Source organism: Vanacampus margaritifer, chromosome 4 (assembly GCF_051991255.1).
Source record: "Vanacampus margaritifer isolate UIUO_Vmar chromosome 4, RoL_Vmar_1.0, whole genome shotgun sequence".
NCBI classification, from domain to species: domain Eukaryota; kingdom Metazoa; phylum Chordata; class Actinopteri; order Syngnathiformes; family Syngnathidae; genus Vanacampus; species Vanacampus margaritifer.
In genome coordinates this window covers 22,897,142-22,922,080 of record NC_135435.1, presented here as the reverse complement: position 1 = coordinate 22,922,080, position 24,939 = coordinate 22,897,142, and the positions used below count along the sequence as shown (strand labels likewise).

The window sequence follows — 24,939 nt, the reverse complement described above, 5'->3', positions numbered from 1 at the left end:
CAAATAAAATAAAGGCAACTTTTTTTGGACTTATTAGTATTTTTATTTTTGAAGTGTTTATGAATTTCACATTGCATAAAAGGCTACTTGTTTTTATATTAGACTTTCTAGAATTCTTTTAACATGAATATGTTTTTTTTAAGGAAGTCTGTTTTGATCTGAAATATTTAACTGTTAATATTTTCCTGGCAGAGTTAACATTTATAATGCACATTGTTTATAAATAAACTGATTACATTTGGGTACCTCATACGCAGCATTTTGTGTCTTCTCTTTCAGCTTAAATGTGCGGCGATCCATATGTTACTTATTTTTGTTTCTTTTAATTTGGCGTACTGGTAGTCTTTTTGAAGCTAGATAACACTTTGTCAACAGCAGAGAGTGTGCAGCTAACCCTAATATTTTCTTTAGCTGACACAAACTCAAATCGTGACTGGATTTCTATCTCGAAAAAGCGAATCTCTCTCCTCTCTCCTTTGTTAGTTTTCATGTGGTCGAAACGTGACATGGCACCCAAGTGACGTCATTCTCTCATACGGGAATGCAAATTGTGAAAACCTATTGCCTTTTTCTGGTGTCCTGTCTTAAGGCCTAGATACATCAATCCGACGTCGGGTTAGGGTTAGTGACCGACGGCAGACGTCGGCACATTATGTATAAAAATGACGTAAATACACACTGAACGGACCCTGGCGTACATTCAGCGTATGCGCGAGAATTCCCCTCTATACCATTGGCGGCGGTAGTTATTATTCCTAAAGAAAACCGGAAACCTCTTTACAGGGGCGGGATATAAAAACGTAAACATTGCATACCGGCTACTTTTTCTCTCACGATGTCCTCCCACGTGATTGAAACCCTCCGGCTTTTTGCACAGTATCGTATATAAAAGTAAATCCGTAAAGTCGCGTCCCCATGTCATGCCATAGTTTGGCTTTCCTACCTTTGTCGGCATACCATTTAACGGTTATATCATACAATGCTGGTCCCTCTTGAACCAAAAAGACAAAGTCATCTTCCTTTCTTTTTTTTTCTCTCTGGAGAGCTCAGTATTGTTCATTCGGTAATTTTACCGATCTTCATGGCTCTCTTTTTATTTATTTATTTTTGTATGCGGGTGAGTATGTTTATGTGCGTGTGTGCGTATGTCCGTGCGTGCGTGTATGTGTGTATTCATTAGTTCACCTAAAACAAATGAAAACAAAATAAGACGGGCTCGGTAAAGAGAAATATGTGCAGGGCTCCAGTAACTACAACAACTTTATTCAGTGTGGTTTTTAATCACTTGCTTTTATCTCTATGTCAGTCAGTCGAAGCATTAGTTTAGAACATGAAAGCGGTCTATGGTTCAAAATTTGTTGGGGACCGCTGTATTGTAATGAAAACACAATGCTGACATCTTCGATTATTTAACTTCGACTTGAGTGTCATGATAGGTAGTCAATGACAAGAAAATCTTTATTCGGCCAACACCTGATATGTATAAATGCTGGCGGGCATCAGGTTTGATGTTTTCCCTCGGCCCGGCTGATGAAATGCAGAGTTAGAGTGCTCCTCATCCATGGTGAATGATGATGTGTTGTTTGTGCTGCGTGACAGTGTATACAACATGACCTCCTTCTGCAGCCCTCAGGCTGGCTCGAAACAGACACCTGTCTTCATGAAATGGAGAAAAATGGCCACTTTGTGTGACTACTATTTTTGAGCTGAAGACATTTTGAAGAAGTTTAGGCAGGCAATCCTGTAAGATTTTTTTTTTCTTTCTTATTTGTATTTATGCATTTTATGTGAAGCCCAGAGTGAATTCCCTCTGTGAAAAATGCTACATGAATTTAATGAATTTACTTACTATCTTAGGGAAATACATAAGCAAATGCAACAATATTCACAGCTGGGATTGATCTTTTGTTGAAAAGTAAAACCATAAATAATCCTTATTTAATTGCACATATAAACAAACTTGCAAATTATTATTAATATTACACATTTGACTGTTTTTCATTTGTTGTTGCATAGTTTGTACGCACATTTTATGTATAGTTAATTTTCATATATTTATTATTTCATAAATCTTCTACTTCTTTTCATGTATTTTTAAGCATTGAATTAATTACAGTGCATTCTTCTTTTTTTTTTTTTTTTTTTTTTTACAAAATCCCTTCTCAATTCCGTAACACGGCAGTGGCAAAAAATCCCTTGCAGTGCACGGCAGAGAGCGTCTTATCACCGAAGCGTGCGAAAAAGATAAACGGGAAAACCCGCCATCTTAAAATTTAATTGCTTTGCCGCAGAAATAACCTGTCTGCAGGCTGCGAGGGAGCGTGAGTGTTTCCTGAGGATCTTTAGGTAGAGGGTGAACCCAGAAAATGAAAAAGATGCCTTTGGGAGAGTTGATGGATGCTGGAACATGCCAGCTGTTTATGAATGATATTAAAATGACCCTCCATAAAAAGTTAGTTTTTTTTCTGTGAAACCTAACTTTGTTATTTGCTGAGAAACTTACTTATCCACATGTATGGATATGTATGGATTCCTCCTCTAAGCAAGACCTCAATACGTCTGATCAAAACAATAGCTCTCGACTTAGCTATTACTACGTCACCTTTCAGACTCGCAGCATTGCTGGCGTTAGTCAGCCTGGGTGTGAAGGTGAAGCATTTAACACACCCACTCTAAACTACCTGAAAGTCCTATTACATCATCTAAGCTCTTTCACTCCCTCTCATCCACCCTCTTTGAATATAAGCGAGCGCAACATCCAACCCAGGTCACCCTCCCTTCTCTTGTCTCCCACGCGCCACAGACGGCGAGAAATGTGGCAGGCCGGCAGCTCAGCTCATTATCGCCCACGCCGGGCGCCTGTGCAAGGCAGCTTCAATGAGCCAGCTGTCAGGGCTTCTCCCCCCCCACCCCCCCCACACCGCGTTGAAGTGGGAATGCTGGGGTTCCTCGCCGCATGAGCTCGCCCACATGGAAAGATCATGGCTGCTTAGCAAAGCATCTTTCTAGAGATTCACGGTCCAACTTCAGACCGGCGTGGACGAAACTAGGTGGTTATGAGAGATGAGGCTGAGAAACTGTCACAGGCCATGATTGGCATGGATGCTTAGTGATACTTTCAAACTCTCCAAAAATGTGATAGGGCAGGCAAGAGAAACCTATTTGACTATAGTAATACAGAATGAGTGCAACTAAACTTGACAGCACGCAATAGAGCATGTCAAATCTTGGAAGTGGTCCATAGTGAGAGATGCATTTCCAACAAGTCTTCAAAAGCCAAGCCATATGTTTAAGTCTTTTGCTCCCAAAAACGTATAAAAACGTTCTATTTTAAATATTGCCACGGTCATTTTTTTTTTAATGCTAGAGCATACAGAAGGCTTCAGTGCAGCCTCAGACCTAAATAGGTCACTTAAAGCAATGGTTGTTATTACAAAAAACGAACAGCAGGTGGCAGCAGAGCATAAGAGAGCAACCAGGGCCATGTTGAAAAAAAAGCTCTTTTCCTTTAGTGTTTTAAACAGGTTTGTGAATAATAATGAAACTTAGCTATATTATAATGCGAATTGCTGCAAAACGGAAACAGATAGAAATAAAAATCTTTCTTTTGGTAGATTCCATGTTTTTATAGCAATAGAACAATATTCTGTGGGCCTTGCAAAATCAGTCAAAATCCAGTAAATCCAGCCGGGAGCAAAGGGGGTTGTTTCATCGAAAAATGGCTGGGAGTGAATGAGTTAAAGGCCTTGATACACCAATCTGACGTTGGAAGTCAGGAAGTGTTCCGACGTCGGTATGCGCCATCTGATTAATGTGTAGAATCACCTTCGTAACGTTAGAGCTGTCAACATGTTGAATTGGCATCAGACTATTGCGACATTTGATCACTCTGATTGGCTGTTAGTTTGCTCAGTGTTTCTCAACCCTGGTCCTTGGGGACCCCTATCCAGCCTGTTTTCCATGTTTCCCTCAGCCAGCACAGGTGATTCAAATGATCAGCTAATCACCAAGGTCCGGAGGAGCCTGATAACAACCCTCACCTGTGTTGGCTGAGGGAGACATAGAAAACAGGTTTGAGCAGGGTTGAGAACCACTGAGCTAGGGAATCAGTACATGGGACAAGAACAGGAAGTGAGGAATATGAAAAAACAGTAAGTGATGGAAAGCCTAAACAATTTCACTCATCTCCTTTTACATTTGGATGTAATTTTAATGTCTGTCCGGAAAGAAGACGTAGACGATGAATTCATCACAATAGGAGAGACCAGCATTGTATTTACATTACTGTTAAAGGATGTGTCGATCAAATGATGAAAGCCAAACTATGGCAAGACATGGAGACGCAACTGAAGATACTGGCTTTCCCTTCATATTACACGATACTCCATAGAGCCTGACGGTGTGCTTCACTTGGGAGCACATTGTGAGTGAATTGTGAAAAAGATATGCTTGTTTATGTTTTTATATCCCGCCCGCGTCGAGAGCTTTCCGGTTGCCTTTTTCTAACAATGAGGAAGAGTGACTACCGCCGCTGATGGTATGGAGGGGGATTACTTCTCAAGCATGCGCAGAAGGTACTTAATAGTCGGCGTCAGTGTCCAAGTTGCATCCATAAAAAGCCTTAACAGAACCAAATAAATGTGAAAGACCTCATCAGAAAGTGACGAGACGGTAAACATATGTGGTAAACCGTGGGCCGAAACGTAGTGTCTTTTAGCCTCCAAGACTTGGAACCCTCGGCCCCCCCCATGGCCCGTCACGGATACTGTGATAAACCGCGAAAAAAAACTTTGCAAGACTTGAACACGGAAACCCGTTGCACACCATGTTTCGGGCAAATGAGGCTGCTGTGGCTGCAAGGATCATAGTGTAAACGTATTCTTGAACCCTGATTGCTTCAATGGTGCTTGACTTGATTGCCTCAGCTCACAAGTGGACTTTAACAATTCTTTTACGATACTTTACACTTTGTACCATTTCATGGACTAGGTGGATGCTTTTGGGAAGTGAGTTACAAACCTTGAGGATAGGAATGTAGGGTAAAAGGGAAGGGTATAACAATTTATAGAATAGTTTTATATAAGGTCTCTCTAAATCGCAGATTTTTACTAATGGTGGTTCACATATTGAGACAAACTAAATAGTATACTACCTAGTATCACAAACTATGTAAATTGTTGCCCATTTAGCATCCATTGCAGCCTGATCATCCTGGAAAGGGGATTACCACATTTGCGGTCCGGTTTCAAGGTTTCCCATTTTTCCCCTGGTGTTTTTTATTTTTTTATTTTTCTTGCCCTCTTGTGGTTCGATCAGGGGATATCGTTGATATTTTTATTGTGTGATTAAGGGCTATATGAATAAATTTGACATGACATGACATGACAAAACTTGACTTGACTTGAGACCAGACGTCCCACTTTAAGCAGGACAGTCCCGTATATCTAATCGCTAATAGGTGTGTTTTTGTCATACTGGAAGTAAAACGAATTCCTTCTTCCGTGTCAAAGAATTATGGGAAAAACAGACCTACTAGTTTAACGGCACAGCCAGCATTAAAAACAGCCAGGACCGAGCAAAATAAGGTTGGATAATGGCGAGTGCATTGTTTTTTTAAGAGCTGTTGAAGTGTCAACCAAGATAGGATTTAGCATTAGCTAAATTAGTAACACAACCACCAGATTGACTAGCGATTAAATTTGGTATAAACAGTCCCTGGTGAGAATTCATCGTATATTTGATTTTCAGTGAAATTGTAGTGACCCGCTTTTTCATTTTGAAAATCTGGTCATCCTCGCTAGGTTCACCGTCATAGCAATTTTTCTTTCAGGAATTCGACGACTCACCTTCTCCTGGTACTGCCGCCGCGAGGAGTCCAGCGACTGTATGAGGGCGGTGGCGTGGCCCACGAACATGGCGTAGCAAGTGGCGCCCACGATCATGCTGAGGATGGTCAGCCATACGTCGGTCATGCCCACCGGGGGGTACATTCCGTAGCCGATGCACAGCATGTGGCTCATGGCTTTAAACAGCGCGTAAGAGTACTGCTGTCCCCACGTGTCGTTCTGCGGGAGATAAAAACAAACAGAAGATGAATGCCGCCATCTTGCTAATCCGTTCGACGCCGCGTTCAAATGTCAGCCGGGCGTCTTGACAGCTCGCCAGCACGCCTCCTTAAAAGACGCAGAGCAATGGCAGATGTCCACTTGAGGCAGCTGGCAGAGTGCTACGTCTCAATATGCAAACACGCCGAGCCGACATTTTGGGCCCAAAATCGCAAAAGGGAAGCCCGAGCACAGGCGAATATAGCGTGACACACACGGGAGAGACTGGCGTGCATGGCAGCAAAGTAGGTCAGCCATTTAGAAAAGATGCGATTTCTCGCAGGGTATTCTCATTTGTAGATAAATGCCCCCACCACCCCCACCCCTTCTAATTTTTTCTTTTACCCTCTTTAGATCCTTGTGGTAGTTCATGGTCAATCAATAGGCGTCTCTCCTGGGGGTTGACATGTCTAAATTGCTTCCAAGCTAATTTCCACAGTGGAAAAAAGCCAAAGAGATAGCCGTTTTATTAGCGCCACTTTTGCAACAATAGGGGAAGCTACTGTAAAAAGAGGCTAAAAAATGGTGTCGTAAAGGGCACATACTATGGCATTTGGGACTTTTTAATTGCTTATATCCATACAGGTGGGCGTCTGGAGTGCCAGCCCACCTTTCAAGTGTGAAATCACATAAAGTACTTTTTTGGAACCATTTATCATGTCAAACGCTAAGCAGAGCTGCAGTGATATTGGATGCACAAATTAGTTTCAGTTTCTGATAAGTGGCACATAAAGGCACTATGCAATGTTGAATGGTAGCAGTAGCTAGCAAAGCCATGATACATATGCATCAATATATTAAATTAAAAACTCCTTAGTCAAAGCCAAAGGTTAAGCAGAGCTGCAGTGTTGTTGGATGCACTGATTAGTATCAGCTTCTGAAAAAATGGCAAATTAACACACTATATAAAGTTACTTGAAAGCAGACACTAGCAAAACTATATTAACCATATTGTTGCAAAAGCATCCAGCTAAAGACTTTCAGAAATCTCTGGCACATGCTAACATCTCTGTTGACAAATCTATGATAACTAAAACATTATCAAAGAATGGATGTCATTGGAGGATACCACAGAGGAAGCCACTGCTGTCCCAAAAAACACTGCGACAGGTTTGATATTTGCAAAAGAACACCTGGATGTTCCGCAGCGCTATTGGCAAACTATCTTGTGGCCAGATGGCACCAAAGTTAAGCTGTTAGGATGGAACAGAGAACACTACGCATGTAGAGACAAAAAGATAAAGTACTGAAGTAGCTATCAATTGATGCAAAACTAAAAGTAATCGGTGGAGTTGCTCTAGACTGGAATGCAAAAAGCGGAAGATGTATTTTTTTATTCCATCATGCTGAGAACTATTCTTCTAGTTATTGCAATTAATTAAACAGCGTTTACTGTGTGAAACAAAACAAAGAGCGGCCGGATGAGAGGCTTCATGTTTCCATCTCGCAGGATTTAGAGTGCATCTTTTTTTGTCGCTCAGCTCAGGGACATCCGAATGAAAGAGGATGTCGAACATTTTGTTTCTCTCGTGTTGCTGAATGGGCTTAGAAAATAGAGAAGCAAACTCCTAGAAACAGCTTTTGGTATGACGGAGTGAAGGAACAGAATATATGGGAAGTCTTCCCATCACAATTGTCCTCATAACAGACTTGGGAATGTAGGAGGAAGGTGGAGCAGATCATATTTTTTAGTATTAGTCTAAAAAATGTTTGTAAAAAACAAAAGCTTTGCCCCTACTTGACGCATCTCCCTTTCTGCAGTTAAGCAAATAATAACTTCCCCCAAGTCAGCCAATTATAATTCATGCATTACATACGGCACCTTAATGATGAGCAGCGGATCCTGATGTCGCCTGACAGTTCAGCCCCGAGGTAACGTTCAATAATCCGGATGGGATGCATTGAAACTGCTGACACATTTTTTCTTCAGATGAAGCATTGTTGGTCACATTTGTTGTTCATTTCATCTTTCTCATCAATTACAAAACAATCAGAAAGTGTCTCAAAGTCAAATGCTGGGATTTAAACTTAAAGTGACTCAATTATTAATTTTTTAGACTCTCGTGGCACAATAAGATTATACTTCATGGAAGTGTGTTTAGAAAAAAACAAAACAAGGAATCCGGCCTCATCCAAAGGTGTTTAAAAATCGGTAACATACACGTTATGCAGGGTTTTTCCTGTGTACAAAATTCAGAGGCGGCCACCTCCACCTAATTTGCTCACCACCTCCAGCCTGAGCCACTGATATCGCTCAACACAGCGCTCCAGCTGTGTTGATTGAGTTTGGCAGCAACGCATTTTAACTGCAATTGCAGTGTTGCGCCATTATGGAGGCGCTATATCAACAGCAGTTCACCGGAATGACCTGAAGCAACAACCGAAGGAGAAACAGCTTTCTTTTTTTTCCTTTTTTTTTTTTTTTTTTAACTTTAATGTACCCACTGATCAGTGAATGTACCGAAGAAGAAACAGATCATGGAGCAAGCGTTGCACACGCCCATTTCCTGGTTGTGAGGCAGAGGTGGTAATGATTTTAGTTAAAATGGCAACTTTGTATTCATATAATGTCTCATTTTTCTAGTCCCTGTTCGTAATGGCTGCAGTAGGGCGGCCGAGAAAGGTATTGGTCACCGCTGTCCTGTGGCATTCATCTCACACCGAATTTTTTAAAATTTATATTTATATATATATATATATATATGTATTTTATAGTAAATACTGTATTCATTTATTCAAACCATGTAACAAGCACATTGTGGTATTTTGATGTAGATTTTAGCAGTTTGATTTCCACCTGTAGTGCAAATCCAGGCAAAAAGGTCGGCAGTCTGATTACAGGTTCCCTGAGCGCAAGCTCGCCCAAAAATCTCTGTCGCAGACAGGTACGTATATCGTAGGCTAAAATTAGCTAAACTGTGAAACATCTCAAGGGACATGGGTGCGCAACATCTGTCGTTTGTCGTGATGGAAGGCGAGGCGTACGGAGCAAGCGAGCGCTCGGGATGTCAGCGAGGCAGCGAGGCATGATGAACCAAATACATCATACCTTGAGCGATGTAACTACTCATGTGACATCTGTTCTGGCACGCACAGCTGACTGCGAGCCGTATATTCCGCTCAGGGTAGGCTCTCGTCGTAATCTTTGCACAGCGTCATTCCCTTCGATTGCGTCAATTATTCAGCCACTTTTGTTAGCGTCAAATGCTAACGAGGGCAGTCACAGAGCGCGGACCTCAACCAAGGCCTCAATATTGACACAGGGCAAATCAGTTTGTTTTTGGCTATGATCAAATGTTTTTCAATGCGACACCTCTAGAATACATTGAATATGTTCTAGCGCCAGCATGGCTGTCAAGTGGCTTGCGTGTCTGCCTTACAGTTCTGAAGTTCTATTAAAACAACTTTTACAGGTCTAGATATTATCTATGTTATTGGAAATGTAACAGAAAAGGTTTTTCTGTCTTTATGTGCCCTGTGTAGGGTGTAGCCTGCTCGATATCAGCTAGGATAGGTTGCAGTTCAGACACGAAAATGGATGGATGGTCTTCGCATCCCCTAACAAGGTCATACACTCTAAAAAGAGAATTGATGAACCAATTTAAGATTACAAATTGAATTGTTGACAACTAAAAAAAAAATAATCGCTTCAATTGATAACACACGATTGAATTCAGTTAATCCAAAGTGAATATAAAGTTTAATAAATTATGAGTTCATTCATCTTAATTAAATTAATCCAAATTGAATATATTAATTAATCAAATTAATCCAAAGTGAATATGTGAAGTTTAATGAACTCATAATTCATTAAACTTAATATATTCACTTTGGATTAAGTTAATTTAATTGTGTTTTACCAATTGAAGTGATTTTCTTAAATTGGTCAACAATTCAATTTGTAATCTTAAATTGGTTCAACAATTCTCTTTTCAGCGTGTACTTAATTTGAAAATGAAGGATTTAGGTCAAATTTCAGGAGAAAAAAAAGCAATTTGCTTGGAAATGGCACAAGAACACTGACAGGTTGTCGTAAAGCCCAAATAAATTGTATGGATTGTCACAAAAAAAAAAAGCTTCATGCAAATATCTGCTGATATATCAAATTCTGAAGACAAACCCCTAGAAATTAAAACATGACTTCCTTGGCTGAGGTAATGAAAACATCCCTTTGCAGTTTTGCACAAAGGCTGCTTTTAACACTGAATGCAATCACTTTTAAGGGGGCACCCGCTGGGTCGAAACCAATAAACCTATTCAATCTGTGCCGCCTTTATTCCAGCAGGGACGGTCACCTTTTTTTTTTTGGTCTATTTTATTTCCCGGTGATGACTAACACACAGCGCACAATTGTGCCGGTAGTGCCCCATTGACGCTGCCCTCCGCGCATATATTGATAAGCCATCAGTGAGGGAAGCACTCTCCTCAGCAGCATTCCGTAGAAGTGAAAAATGTACATTTGAGTTATTGGGATGTACCATTGAAGGGGAGAAGAGGTCGCTCAATCTCTAGGCCTCACGAAAATAGGCTATAAATTACATCGGCCGCCAACCTGTCACATGCTAAGGTAACGTGAAGCCACCGGCTGCATGGCTGATTTGGCCGCACATGGGCCACGACCCGCTCAGGAACCTATAACAGATATTGGAACCTATTGTGAGACAGAAAGCATATTACGTGAACGGCATCTTCACCGTCGTCAAATGCTTCTCACGTTTAATAAATAATGATGATAATGGGAAATAACTAGTAAATGCAGTAGTCTCAGAAATTCAGTGATCAGAATTCACAATCAGATTTATTGGCCAAGAACATCAAAACGCACAAGGAATTTGTCTTCACAGTCTGAGAAACACAAAAATAACAATGTTCAACAGAGGGAGAACGGGAAGCCTGGCGGTTTGCCGATCAGCGCCCCAAGTTTCTTAGATGACAAAAAAAGGTAACGAGGGTTAAAATAACAAGGCCCAAATTGTGCTCCCGTAAGGACTACAGGTCGATTTTTTTCTCTCCAGGAATTCCGGGGGACATACGTTGGAGTCACAGAGGACACAATTGTCTTTAGTGTTTATGAAGACACATACAGTAAGCTAGTTTCACAATTAAATCAAGGTGTTTATGGCTGAAGACTACTTTTTCTATGTTATCAAAACACATGACTAAATTGTATTGAATGTTTACAAAAACATTGATCTGTAGAAAACTGAATTTCTTTGATCTTGACAAAAACACATAGGGTCATGGATGAATTTAATGTCTTAAATTTACAAAAGATGCGTAACAGAAGATTAAACTACTTTGGTATTGACAGAAATGCAATACTGGTACATTAGATTTACGCAGGACTAAAACTGTATTCGATGTTTATATACGTATGTCCGGTTCATAGAAAATTAATTGGCCTTGGTGTTAACAAAACACATACAAACGTGTACCAGAAGACAGAATCCTCTTTGATGTTTTTGAAAACACTTAATTGCGATTTATAGAAAGATTAACTTTATTTGACGTTTACGAGAGGTTTGACTAAATTGTCCTCGGTGTTTTTAAAACACACGTACATTTATTTGGCTTGCAGCTTACAAAGAGACCAACATGAGGTTGGTTAAAGGTGGATGGATAATTCACACCCACCCACCCCCGTAGTATGTTTTTTGACATAATCAATTTAATTGAATTAAAGAATTTCTGATTTAATTTAGAAATAAATAAAATAAAATAACTTTACTAATATCACTTACTGGACTATAAGGCGCACCTTACTATAAGCAAAATTTGGGGAATACTCGCGTTTGTTACACATGTAAGTCGCATCCGACTATAAGCCGCAGGTGTTTTAATGTTACCGCGTAGAGTTCCCGCTATTTTCTTTTTCATAATGAGAGCGCAAATTGTCTCGCTGTCGTTCTGTCTCTCCCACTGTATTTGGGCTCACTTGGTTTATAGTGCGCCCCCTTGTGATCTAATGGACAAGCCGCACCTTTGTATTAGCCGCAGGGTCGAATGCAAGTGAAAAAAGTAGCGGCTTATAGTCCAGAAATTACTGTACTTGTGATATTTGTATGGATGGAAAGATGTAAAAAAAATATGAAAAATCGGAATTAAAAAAACAACAACCTGTAAATACAAACAGCAGTACACGTTGCTCAGCCTTTGCACAACAATCACTAAATTGACTGCATGCGTCCACATTTGGCTGACAAATGCAGTATATTTAATTTAGGCTTTAAGATGACTGATAAGCAAGACAACGTCTCCCTGGATGCTAAAGGGCTTTAGTGGAGTAATTACGGAGGTGGATGGACGAGATAAGTCAAAGCATCATCTGATTGGATCAGTTAGGAGACAGACCGGATGGTGGGAGGCACCAACGCAGAGAAGACACTTACCACCATCTTATTTTTGGACACCCAACAGTCAGCGGGGAAGTCCTGCAGCATGGGCACCAGGAACTGCAGGCAGCCGTCCCAGTGGCAAAGAAGCAGCATCATGCCGATAAGGTTGACGATCCTCACCATGGCGCTGGCCAGGTCGTAGGTCATGTGGAAGATCTGTGAGGAGAAAAGCAGGATATGGATGGTCATTAATTAAATTCCCGGACTCTCACTGGATTGCAAAGCACGCCACATTCCAGTACGTTGAGGGGGGGGGGGGTGATTCTTTGACAATATCGTGTGGATGCCAAATACTTTTAGACGCAACATTCTTTGGTCTTTTTAGAGGCAGCAACAAGATTAAATGTACATTCGTTGGCTCTTGTCACCAGCTGGAATGCATGAATGAATCATAAGCAGCTACATTTCACCTTAAATGGAGCAACACATCTGACATTAACGTCAATCTCCAGTCATACACGAACCAATCTGGTGGCACATACGACTCAACAATACCACAAGCATAAATAATATAGAGCTACTTTGAAACGTAAAGGTTCAACCTCTTTCAGGCAGTGGTCCAATGATGCTTTGCGGCATTCATGGTGTCAAGACAACTATTTCCTATATACACCGCACACAAAAAATTCTCAGCAGGTATGGGCACAGAAGGCACAATTGTCTTTTATGGTTACAAAATCTTGAAAATGAAATTAGATGATGAATAAATTATCTTTGGTGTTACAAGAATATATCAAGAATATATGCAAAGTTAAGTTTGCAAAAAGACTCAACTGTATTTGATGTTTTAAAAAAAATTGTCAGGTTCGACTTAAAAGTCTCCGATAAGATGAGAAGAACACATACATTAGATTTGCAGAAGACCTAACTATTATGACAACACATTACGTTCATGATGACTGACATCTTTGATATTTGAAAAGCGTCAGGTATGTGGAAGACTAAATTGTGTATGTTTACCAAAACGCAAACATTTAGTTACATGAAGATCAAATAGTCTTGGATATTAACTAATTTGCTCCCAACAACGTATACATACATTCTATTTTAAACATAACCAAAAACGTATTCATACGTTCTTTATGTTTTATGCTTTGATGCAGCCTCTGAACTGAAGAGAACGCTTGAAGCAAAGGTAGTTATGATAAAAAACGGCCTACAGGTGGCAGCAGAGTATAAGAGATCAACCAGGGCCATGTTGCAAAAAGCTCTTTTCTCCACTGCTTTAAACAGATTTGTCAATTGTGATGAAACTTAGCTATATTCTAATGCTAATAGAAATATACTTTTTTTCCTGATGAAAGAAGAGACTCTGATCTTTTCTTTCGGTACGTTCCATGATTTTATAGCAATAGAACACAATATTCTGTGGGCCTTGCAAAAACAGTAAAAATCCAGTAAAACAGCCGTGAGCGAAGGGTGTTGCTTCAGTGAAAATGGCTGGGAGTGAACGGGTTAATGGGAAAATTACTAAACTATCGAATTTAATTCCATACTGTGAAATAGACTCTATTTTGTTCATCACACATTTGTGGGCCGCTGCAAAATCAAAGCCTTACTACTAGCCACAGATGAGCAGGTGCATGCAGATGTTGTGAGAAGCGTCCTCGGGGAGACGCTCCCCCGTTTCCCCGACTGGGACTTTGCTGAATCACTCCTATCATCAGCCACTCAGCCAAATACAATAATGGCAGGCCGGAGCGGAGGTAACGGCGCTCCTGGGCCGAGAGTGCTTCACGTGCAGGGTTTGTTAATCCTAATGATAAATATACTCGCAGGGCGCTGCAGGACTTGTGGGCCGGTGTAGATTTTAATGGCCGTGGCCATTTGAAAGCCTCTTAATCCCACAGAAGAGCACCGCTAACTGCTCCACACCTGATTAAAATCCACTCAGGGCCTTTTGAGAGCTTGCGACTCACACCACATAGTTAATTTTTGTTGTGAGGAAGAAATGATGACATCAATTCTTTCATCTGTTCGTTTTTGTTTTGTAAATAAATAAATATAAACTTTGTCTACCTGTTGAAGCTGTAGTTATTTTAAAATGTCAACGAGCATCATGCAAGTAACTGGTTAAGTCATTAGCTATTTTGCAAGCTATTCTCGGCCTGTAAAAGTTTAAAGGTCATGGTTCAAAACATATGCCAACTTTGGTTTTAAGGTCACAGTTCAATCCGTATTTGGTACAGTCATGCAAAATATAAAATAGCAGTCAATCAATCCATCCATTTTCTATAGTGCTTGTCCTCATTCAGGTCACACTGGAACCTGTCGCAGCTGATTTTGGACGAGAGCCAATCACAGGGCACGTTGCTAGACAAAGAACTTTTCACACTCACACTTATACGTATTAAGAGTTTAGCGTCTCCATTGAACCTAAATGCATGTTTTGGGAATGTGGGAGGAAGCCAAACTACCACAGGAAATCTACATAACGACGGGGTGAATTCAAGCGAGATTTAAACCTGGATCTACTACCTGTAAGGCAGATGTGCTTACCACTAGGGCACAGTGCAACCACAAACAATTAATTCTTTATGTATTAAAAACGGTAAAATACAAAACAATTTAGCATCATGTTTTTGTAATTAAAGCGAAAACTGATTTCAATAGCAAATACAATTAATATCTTTTACACCTGTATCATTGTCACAAATGTCAAAAAGTAACTTGAAATGACCTGTTCAGTCATAAAGAGATTTAATGGAAATCCATTATTTCCTGTGAGGAACAATTGTTGTCTCACAGGTGATGCTGATGTGGAGTTGATTTGTTTTCATTTGTTTTAAATTATAGTATAATATACACATAATGGTTTCATTATATGTGCATTACCTTTGATATCGCCTGGAACAGATTTAAATGATGTTCATTGGAACTCTTTGGTGGAAATCAACCATCTAATTGAATAAAGTGCTGCTGTTTACTTCCCTGCTTGTTGATTGCATTCCTGTGCGTGTTTATAAGCTTGCGTGTTAAGAACAGGGCTGCCCGTGTTGCGTTCCTGTCGGGATGATGCGAGAGGAGCCGCCGCCGCCGACGCGGTACCTTCAAATCACATCATCGTAACTCCATCTTGGAGGAGCGCCTGGAAAAGTGTGCCAGGGTGCGAATCAAGCGTCGGGCAGCTTTTCTCAAGAGTGGATGACAGATACACAAACAACACGCCACTTTTTCCTGCCCATTTCCTTCCTACTGATGTTTAGCCCTTGGCGCTATTGTTTGTTTTCCTTTTATTAAGGGAGTAATCTTCCTTTAAATGCGGTGGAGAAAAATCAGCTGCACAATGTTGCAGGATGTCCAATTTCCTGTCATCGCTGTAATGGCATTCCATAACCATAAAAGTGTTCAATTCACTCTGTGGCAATTGAATAAATCATGAGGTACCCCTGATTTTCCTGTCTCATCACAGCGCTCCTGATATATTTTTCATGTAAGAAATCATATTTCCAGATAGGAAATGAGTGCTTTTAAGCAAAATGGAAGCACATTTAAGCAAAAAGCAATTTGTGACACATTAAGGCCTTAAAGCCGGAAGTGGCCAAAGTCTGGTCCAGAGGCCATTTGTGGCCTGCAGCTTGTCACATTCACACATACATTATGGATAATTTAGAAGCTATAGGTAACCTAACAATCAATGTTTTTTTTTTTGTTTTTTTTTATTAAATGATTGATTGATTTAATATAATGATATAATTAATATACACTATTTATTATTATTATTATTATTATTTTGCATTGAAAGTCATTCTTTAAATAGAAAATGCTCACAGGGTTTGGAGGAAATGTAAATGTGCAATTATTCTACACATTGCGAAGATGTAGCATGCTTTTCTTTAAATATATTTTGTATAGCATAATGCATTGAATTGGTTTTAGTATTTTTGATCAACAAAAAGTGAAAAATCTCACATACACACACACACACGCGCAAGTGCTGTTAAAACTGCGAAATGTGCTTTTTATGCCAGCTCTTTAGTGTCTAACATCTTGTTTCTCGTGTCCTCGGGCAGACTGCAGGAAGAGCAGCATGTGCAAAGTTAAACAATAAAAGCACAGCAGCTTACTCATTGGCAATCATTCCATAACTCTTTTCTTTTTCAAGAAAGCGGTTATAATAACTGTATCAACAGGCTGATTTTTTTGTATAGTGTCCGCCAGACATCTGCAAAAAAAGTGATTATCCCAACACTTAACTAAAAAACGCTAGCAGTGTCAATCTTAGTTTAGCTTAGCATTTAGCATGGGTTCCCCGTTTTTTATCGTCGTCCCTCACATGAGTATGACACATGTCAAAAATGTAGCTTATTCGCTGCCACGCAGTCGACATTTACTGACATAGGAGCGAATCCACAACTTGTCTAGGCACGCTAGTAGCCAGCCAAAGCTGTTGCAAGCTACTTCCGTACAACAGCAAAGTGCGCATTCACAGTGGACACCAGACATGTCAAGGAAGAAAGCATACTCAACTTAACACACCGCTCACGCTCCGGCTAACAAAATAAACTTTGTTTACATTGATGGCAATGCAAATAGCCTTAGTAAACATTTACTTTGAAAGTGGCCCACGTCGTGGCATGATGGCTAGCTTGAATTCCCTTTTAGACGTTCGTAGTTATGATTGACATTTAAGTAGCGACCGCCGACCAACATCAACGCAACGCTATCCTGAACTCATATTCAATCGCTAATTTAGGACGCTAAGAAACCGCTAATGAATTACGCCGTCATTGTATAATACAACAGAAGTCTTCGACGTAAGTGGCTACTGGCTAGCTTGCGGCTAGCTGTTAGCATTACCTACGGGTGCCTGGTTGGTAGCTGTAATTTAGTTTAACAGCTGGTAACTGGCTTACTTAAATTCTTTTTCAATATTTTGGATCAAGGCTTCTTTGTAATTCACTCTTCATGTTTAAAGGAAGGGAATGTGCCTCAAATTACACTTTGCGGTCTTTTCATTATTAAAAAAAAAAAGAAGAAAAAAAAGAAATACAACTTTGTCTTCATTTATTTTATAAAAAACACTTTTGCCCATTAAGAAAGACAAACATTCAACTCAAAATGTGAATCATAGCTGTTTAGACTGTAGGAACACAAGTTTAAGCCTTTAGTACCTTGCTAGCTAACCCACCAAGCGAAACCCGTGTAGCCCTTCTGTAAATGCAAGGCTACATTAAATATAAGTAAATAGTTGGGGAAGCACAGTGAGAAACTGATTATGACGTAGACTGTGGACTGATAAAACGAGTCCATCAGGTTCAAAAGAAACAAGCGCAGGGCTTCTACAAATTGCTCAAATAAACTAAATTCAGTATGATATTGAGTTGTATTCGTGATCAAATGTATTCCTTTGTTTTAATGCGGCTCCATCTAAAAAAAATGTTGAGGACCACTGTTTTACTGTACAATAACCTCCATCTAACGTGCTAAACAAAATTCAATACACATGACAGAGATCTGAGGTCCTTGTGAGGTTTTGATCGAAAAGCCTTGGGGGGCAGAGAGAGGATGCGGGGCAGCTGTCAGGTCCGCGCAAAACAGATGGAGTGAGAAGTGTGTGATTTAGGTGAGAGAATGGATGCGTCATGGTGGAAACTGGCCAGGCACTGTCAGGCTTGTGTAGTGCTGAGGCGCCTTCTAAGTGCTAATGGTGATGACACTAACAAAACAACAGCTTTCATATTGTTTTCCTTATGGCCTTTGCAATGGTACAGTCTCAGCATGTCTGTTGAGCAGTGGGGAACCCTTTTGCTATAGAGGGGGTGATTCATTTGGATTGAAAACCATTTTGGTTTATACTGAATTTAAAATACAAGGTATGATCCAATAAACGAGCAATTCTTTACTTTAATACACAAACGTATTAATATCAGTAAGTGAATGTACGCAAAGTTGAATGTGTCAATCCGTGTAATAATTACCCCATAGTGCATCATCACCCGTGCTTGATTGACACACAGTGTGATAAGTAATGAGTTTTATCAATTAAATCAGCGCCTGAGGATTCATTCCTAATCAGCTAACAAGACGGCCGACCCGTGGACCCGCAGGAAGGCTGGGGTTTCTCTCCCGCAAAAAAAAAAAAGGAAAAAAAAGGCCTTCACCAAAATGTCATGTGCATGCATGCCGTCATGCTGGATGGAGTGCATGTGGTGAATGAGAAGTGGGCCTGGGAGTGGACCACAGGGAACACCCTTCCATCATCTGTCTAAACAGGCCTGCAGGGCTCCGATCACCACACACACACAAAAAAGAAAAACAAAACACTCTTCCTGGTGAGATGTGCCTTTCGGTTTGTGCTGGATCACACATTTATGTGCAATGGTCTTTAAAAAACTCAATCCACTCGGGTGGCTATTCATATAACAACGCGGCCCATTCACAGTGTTGGGGACCTGTCAGTGTTGCCGGCAAGTCTCATTGTGCGCCCCATAATGGCTCATTAAATCTTTTCTTGCGGCCTTTCTTATCTCTCAAAGAGCACTCGTTGACCGAGGAGATGGGTCAGCGAGTGCCGGCTGATGAGTTGATTTGCCTTCTTCAAATAACTTTGCGTGGATTTAATGAGTGAAAGGTGGTCGCAGCAATTTGGGGAATCTGGGGTTTGGGTGGGGGGGGGGGGGGGGGGGATAGGTGGGTGGGAGATAGGGGGTTGGCCATGTTCGCCAAGGCGCCCGAGCGTGAAAAAACGTAAAAGTTTTTCCTCAAATGAATTGCCTCCGCTCAAATTGAACGCATTCCTCAATTAGTCACCAATTGAAAAAATAAACGCTACTTCTCAAATAGTTTGTTGCAGAGTATGTCTTCCATTGAAATAAATAAATGTCTTCCCAAATAGATACCACGCCTCAATTAGTCGCCAATTGCAAGAAAGAAAGAAAAGCCCCCTCCACAAAAAGACATCATGTCTCAATTACTTTTCATCTAAGCAAATAAACACCTCACCTCAAACAGACACCATGTCTTAGTAAATCACCAGTAGAAGAAATAAATGCCTCTCCTCAAATAGACACTGTGTCTAAATTAGCGACGGGAAGAAATGAACACCTCACCTCATATAGATACCGTGCCTCAATTTTTTGCCAGATGCATTGTCCATTTGAATAAATAAACGTCTCTTCTCAAATCGATGCCTTAGTTGCCGGTTGGAGAAATAAATGCCCTCTAATCAAGACGCTCTGTTCCAATTAATCGGCAGTTAAGAAACTAATGGTTCTCTTCAAATAGACAACATGTCTCAATTTATTACAATGAACTCTCTCCTAAAATAAATAAAATGCCTTAAATAGTTGCCACTTAAACAAATCTCTTCCCAAATAGACACCATACCTCAATGAGCCCTTAGGTATGTCATTCATTTCAACAAAGAAATTTTATTTCCTCAAATCCCTGCAATGCATTAATTAGTGAAAATGAACACCTCCCTTCAAATATACGATTTCGACCTCATTTAGTCCCCGGGGTGTCAAACACAACCCCCCAAATAGATACCGTACCTCACTTACCAGTTTGTTGAGGTAGTAAGAAGAATGTTGAAAAAGATTGCTTTTTCAACGTTCTTATTTTATTGCAATCATGAGTACAAATTAAGCCCTCCTCTCAAATAGAAGAATCCTTTAAATAAACATGTGCTGTCTCTTTTCATACAGCACACACGGACAATCAGAGCAGCAACTTTTTTTCTTCTTTTTTTTTTTTTTTAATACAGCCAAACACGTTAGGTCACACCATCCCCATAAATATCATCTTTGTGTTTTGAAGACTACTCCCTTCTGCACGCTCCTCTCAAAAACATTTCCTTAAACATTTACAAGCTCGGCCAGTCAAAACGGTTCTGAAGAAGAAAGCATCGGCCGTTGCGAGAGGTCGCCCTCGGAGCTCAGTGATTAGCGTGCTGCCCGGAATCTGATTTAACAGGATGACTAATCGCATCCAAGTCACTGGTTCATCAACAAGAGACAACTCCGATGAGAAGAATATCCGGTCACAGTCTTATTTTTATCCCGGAGACAAGTGACAAGAGGAAGCTGACAAGGGGGGGAAGATGCCGCGTGCGTGTGTGTGCGAGTCGTTGTGACTTTGATTCCCTTCTGAGGACGCATTTCAGTTAATTGGGGACACCCTGGTCAAACGTGTACCCACAGTCACATGGGCGGGAGGAGGAAATAGGGTTCGAGAGGAGGTTAGAAAAGTGTCAGCGTCGGATGCTAAATCCCCCGGAAAAATCCAAATCCATGTAAAATCGTCAGAAGTCATATAAGTAAACAAGTCACATGATGTAAAAACAAAACCTTAAGTCTGGTTGAAATTGACGCAATCTGACAGCTCTACTTAAACACAAAAGGGGATTCATGAGATAGTGATGGTCAGATTATAGCATAGCATTTTAGCAACATGTTCTAAAATGCATTTTTGCAGCGGAGTTTATTTTTGCTACACCACAGGAAAATAGTTTTGGACACTTACTAGTACTTACGATGTTCCACTCCAAGCAGTGTTGTGTTTTGGTCGCCATTTTTTTGTTAGCAAACAGGATTTTGCAAAGTACAGATGCTATAGGAATTTTTGTATGTGGATTGTTAATGTCTAACTGTGCGCAACTGCACAAGAGTGGAGTTTTCTTTTTGAACTCATAGTGTGGGTGTGAAATATATATTTTTTGTGAGGATCCTTGTATGTGTGTATGTGAAAGTTAACAGCAAGCGTGTACATGACCTTAAAACCTTGTACGCCTGTTCTGGTGTAAACTTTATCTCTAATTTAAAAAAGTTTCAAAAAACCATGCACTGTTATCGACCTAAACAAGGTCAAAACACCATTTGCAACAATGTGAGTGCACACAGTGATATTTTATCTTTAAAATTAACGTTTGTGGCCAAATGCAGTAAATGCTATTGATGTCATAAATATCACATCTGAAATGGCTATTAAGCAGCCATTTGGTCCATTTATGGCAATTCGTTGTAAATTAGTTCCATCATATCTCTCATCATGATAATCCAAAAATACACCAGGGTTTGACTCTCAAATGTGGGGAAAAATGTCAATTTAATTCACTATTTCAGAATTATAATCAGATTTAAAAACGTAATAAAGATTTTGCCCCTCAAAACACAAACCACTGTTTGAAGATAAAGCCTCGCCAAAAACGACTAGCTCTGATTTGACCCACGAAGTCCGCCTCTCTTTATCTCCTGGCATGACTGAAGCAGTTTGGGGGTCAAGTAGCATGCGCAAGGACACTTCAATTCTTTTGTGATGATGTGCCAACATGTCTGCGCTTTGGGCTGCTAACACAGTGCGTCTGTCTTAAGGATATGCAGTTATATCCGCGCGCGTGGCAGGGGAGGGCTGAGAAGAAATTGCCTGCTCTTGCACGTGTTGAAAAACATACAATCAGTAGAATGTGTTGTGTTTGCTGATATGGCTAAGCTGGGGTGACGAGAATTCCAAAATTAAAAACCTGGGACACTACAATTTCGCTGAAAAAAAAATGTCATCAGGAAAAAAAAGTATTTTGTATCTGTTTCAGTTTCGCAGCAATTAGCATTGGAATATAGCTAAGTTTCATCATTATTCACAAATATGTTGAAAACACTGGGAAAAAGAGCTTGTTGCAACATGACCCTGGCTGATCTCTTGTACTCTGCTACTATCTGCTGGCCGTTTTTTGTTTATGACTACCATTACTTAGGCGACCTCTTCAGTTCAGAAGCTGCATCAAGGCCTTCTGTATGCTCTAGCATAAAAAAAACTAAACCAAAGCATTTAAAGTATTTGGGTGTGAAGGACAAAGTATTTTTAAAAAAACGTCTTAATACGTTTTTGGGATTGAATGAGTTAAACAAGGGTCAAAAACCCCAATTGAACATGCATAACATACTGGCAGAGTTAATCCTTTGATGCCGGCTGTAATGAGGTCGAGTGAGGTGCGCTGACAGACCTTGTCAGATGTCCAAAACAGCCACATTATTCATAATCAACCATCTTTCGCTGCACTTAAGCTGAGTAAAGGCAGCCTTTCCTCTATCAGAAGACAGAGCATAAATATAATGTATTGTGTTGGCTTATTTAAGCTGTTCTGTGAATCTTTGGTTTACTGGTCTTGACTCCCCCCCCCCCCCCCCCCAAAAAAAAAAAACTATAATAATACAAAAGATGTTGCTTGTATCATTCAGTGAGCTTTTTTCCATGCTAGTGATATAAATGGCACATTTTTTTGGGGCGGGGGCTGTATTTCACACTGTAACATCTATCCGGCTTGTCTGGAATTCCGAAACAAAAGAAGAAAACCACAGAAAATGAGAGAAAGAAGATTTTCATGTTAAAATGTACTCCCTGCAGTATTAAGCGATGCAGTGTGCAGCGTTCGGCTCTGCTCTGCTCAAGTCAAACACTCCCTGCAAGAAGTGTCCTTTGCCTGACTCCTTACTGGAGAGAAAATTAAACTCAAACAATAACAAAAAGCGGGTGAATATACCACAACGCTATTCATAGCGTAGCATGCTGAAATGCAGTATTATATTCTGAGTCTGAGTGTGTGTACGTGTGTGTGCCACTTCTGCCATGCCAGAGAAGTTGATGTGAATTAAGGGAGCGATGCTGGATGGCATTCAGTCTTGTTACAAGAGCTAAATATTGCACGGTGGGATGATATACGAAGGATCGTCGCTCAGCGCCGTGAAATTGACCTCTTTTTTTTTTTTTTTTACACTCATCTTGATACACTGTTTCTCTGTATTGACGGAATGCAGACAATGCTTTGTTGTTTTTGTGTGTGAAGACTTTGGAGCAGTAAATGGACAAATTGATACACTGTATGTGAAAAGAGACAGACTTATGTTTACATTATCTTTGTATAGAGGAGGCCGATGCCTACATTGTGTGTTTGAGTGCCTGTGTGTGAATATGTGTAGGCAATTTGGTAATATTTTTTATATCAATCATGCGGCACAACGATGACTACTGTACATCATCCACGAGTGGAGATCTTCGTGCAGTTCTTTTTACTGTCAATGCACTTTGCATGCGCCGATCTACTGCATGAACTCCAGCAAGTAATTTTGCCATGCAGGGCACCTCTCTGCTGAATTGAAATGGATTAATGAGGGGAGCTGCTTCGATTTGCTGGTAGTCGGCTGAGTTCCCTCCCACAATGACACGCAAAATTCACTCCCGGACACTTTTACTGACGCAACCCCCTTCGCTCCCGGCTGTTTTACTGGATTTTGACTGATTTTGCAAGGCAAACAGAATATTGTGTTCTATTGCTATAAAAACATTGAATCTACCTAAATACAGTCTCTTCTTTCAACAGGGAAAAAAAAGCATATTTGCATCTGTTTCAGTTTTGCAGCAATTAGAATTAGTATATAGCTAAGTTTCATCGTTATTCACAAACCTTTTCAAAACCCTGGGGAAAAAAACTTGTTGCAACATGGCCCTGGTTGATCTCTTATACTCTGCTGCCACCGGCTGGTCGTTTTTGTATATAATTACCATCGCTTATAGCAACCTCTTCAGGTCAGAGGCTGCATCAAAGCCTTCTGTATGCTCTAGCATAAAAAAAACACATTTAAAAAACGGATAAATACATTTTGGGGACCACGGCAATATTTAAAATAGAACGTTTACACGTTTTTGGGAGCAAATGAGTTAAAATACAAGTCTGCATCTACGTGTCCACTGTTTTCGACAGATCAGGCAAGCAAGAAGTACGATGGCCTTAAAGGGAGCAAAAGAAAACCAGAATCCAAGAACTTTTACATGCGGCAGGTTCATGGGAAACACCAACACAACCTCCCTTATGTAACTTCCCTTTTACCTCCACAATCGACATTCAAAGAGTCAGACAGGAGTGTCTTGTGAGTCCCCGAAATATTCAAATGTGGCGGGAAAAGTTGATGGGAAAAGTCAAAGAGTCAGTCAGGTGGCGACAAGTTATTCTGCTGTGTGACACATGACATTTGTGCGAGGTTGCATCTGGAGTCGGCTGGCACTGAGGCAAAGCTGGCCTTTTACTCGGTCTCCCTAACTGGCGTTCGTCAGCGAGCGCCGCCGCACTCGCACGCCACCCGCGACCGCATGAAACATGCAAATGGCAGCTGGCAGCGCGACGTTGTGATGTCTCTTTTGTGGTCGAGGTTGCCCAACAGTTTATCCACGTGGCATTTAGGAACGATTGCCTTCTTTGAGACATTATGATTGTATATGAACCGACACGTGTGCTTGCATTCAAACCCAAAACCTTTCAACAGCGAGGCACTTGTACTAACCACTGGACCATTGTGCTGCCCGTGAGGTGTTTATTTAATCATGTATTCAGCTTGTTTCCTTCGCGTTCCCTCTTCCTTAATCATACTGTTGCCTCAGTGCTCAGGCTTAACACGCAACCACACTTTTTTCGCCCGAGTGGCGACCCCCGTCAAGCAAAAGTCGGA

At 40.6% G+C, this 24,939-nt stretch overlaps 1 protein-coding gene across 3 annotated transcripts in view; it reads right to left on the bottom strand.

The window, feature by feature from the left end:
• The window catches only part of hcn4 (hyperpolarization activated cyclic nucleotide-gated potassium channel 4), a 95,251-nt gene that overhangs the window by 33,155 nt on the left and 37,157 nt on the right, over positions 1–24,939 (bottom strand). For all 3 annotated transcript variants that reach the window (XM_077563019.1, XM_077563020.1, XM_077563018.1), the window contains 2 exons: positions 12,494–12,655; positions 5,847–6,065 (listed from right to left, as the gene is read on the bottom strand). In XM_077563019.1, coding sequence (XP_077419145.1) covers positions 5,847–6,065; positions 12,494–12,655 — 381 coding nt within the window. The remainder of the gene's footprint in view (positions 1–5,846; positions 6,066–12,493; positions 12,656–24,939) is intronic.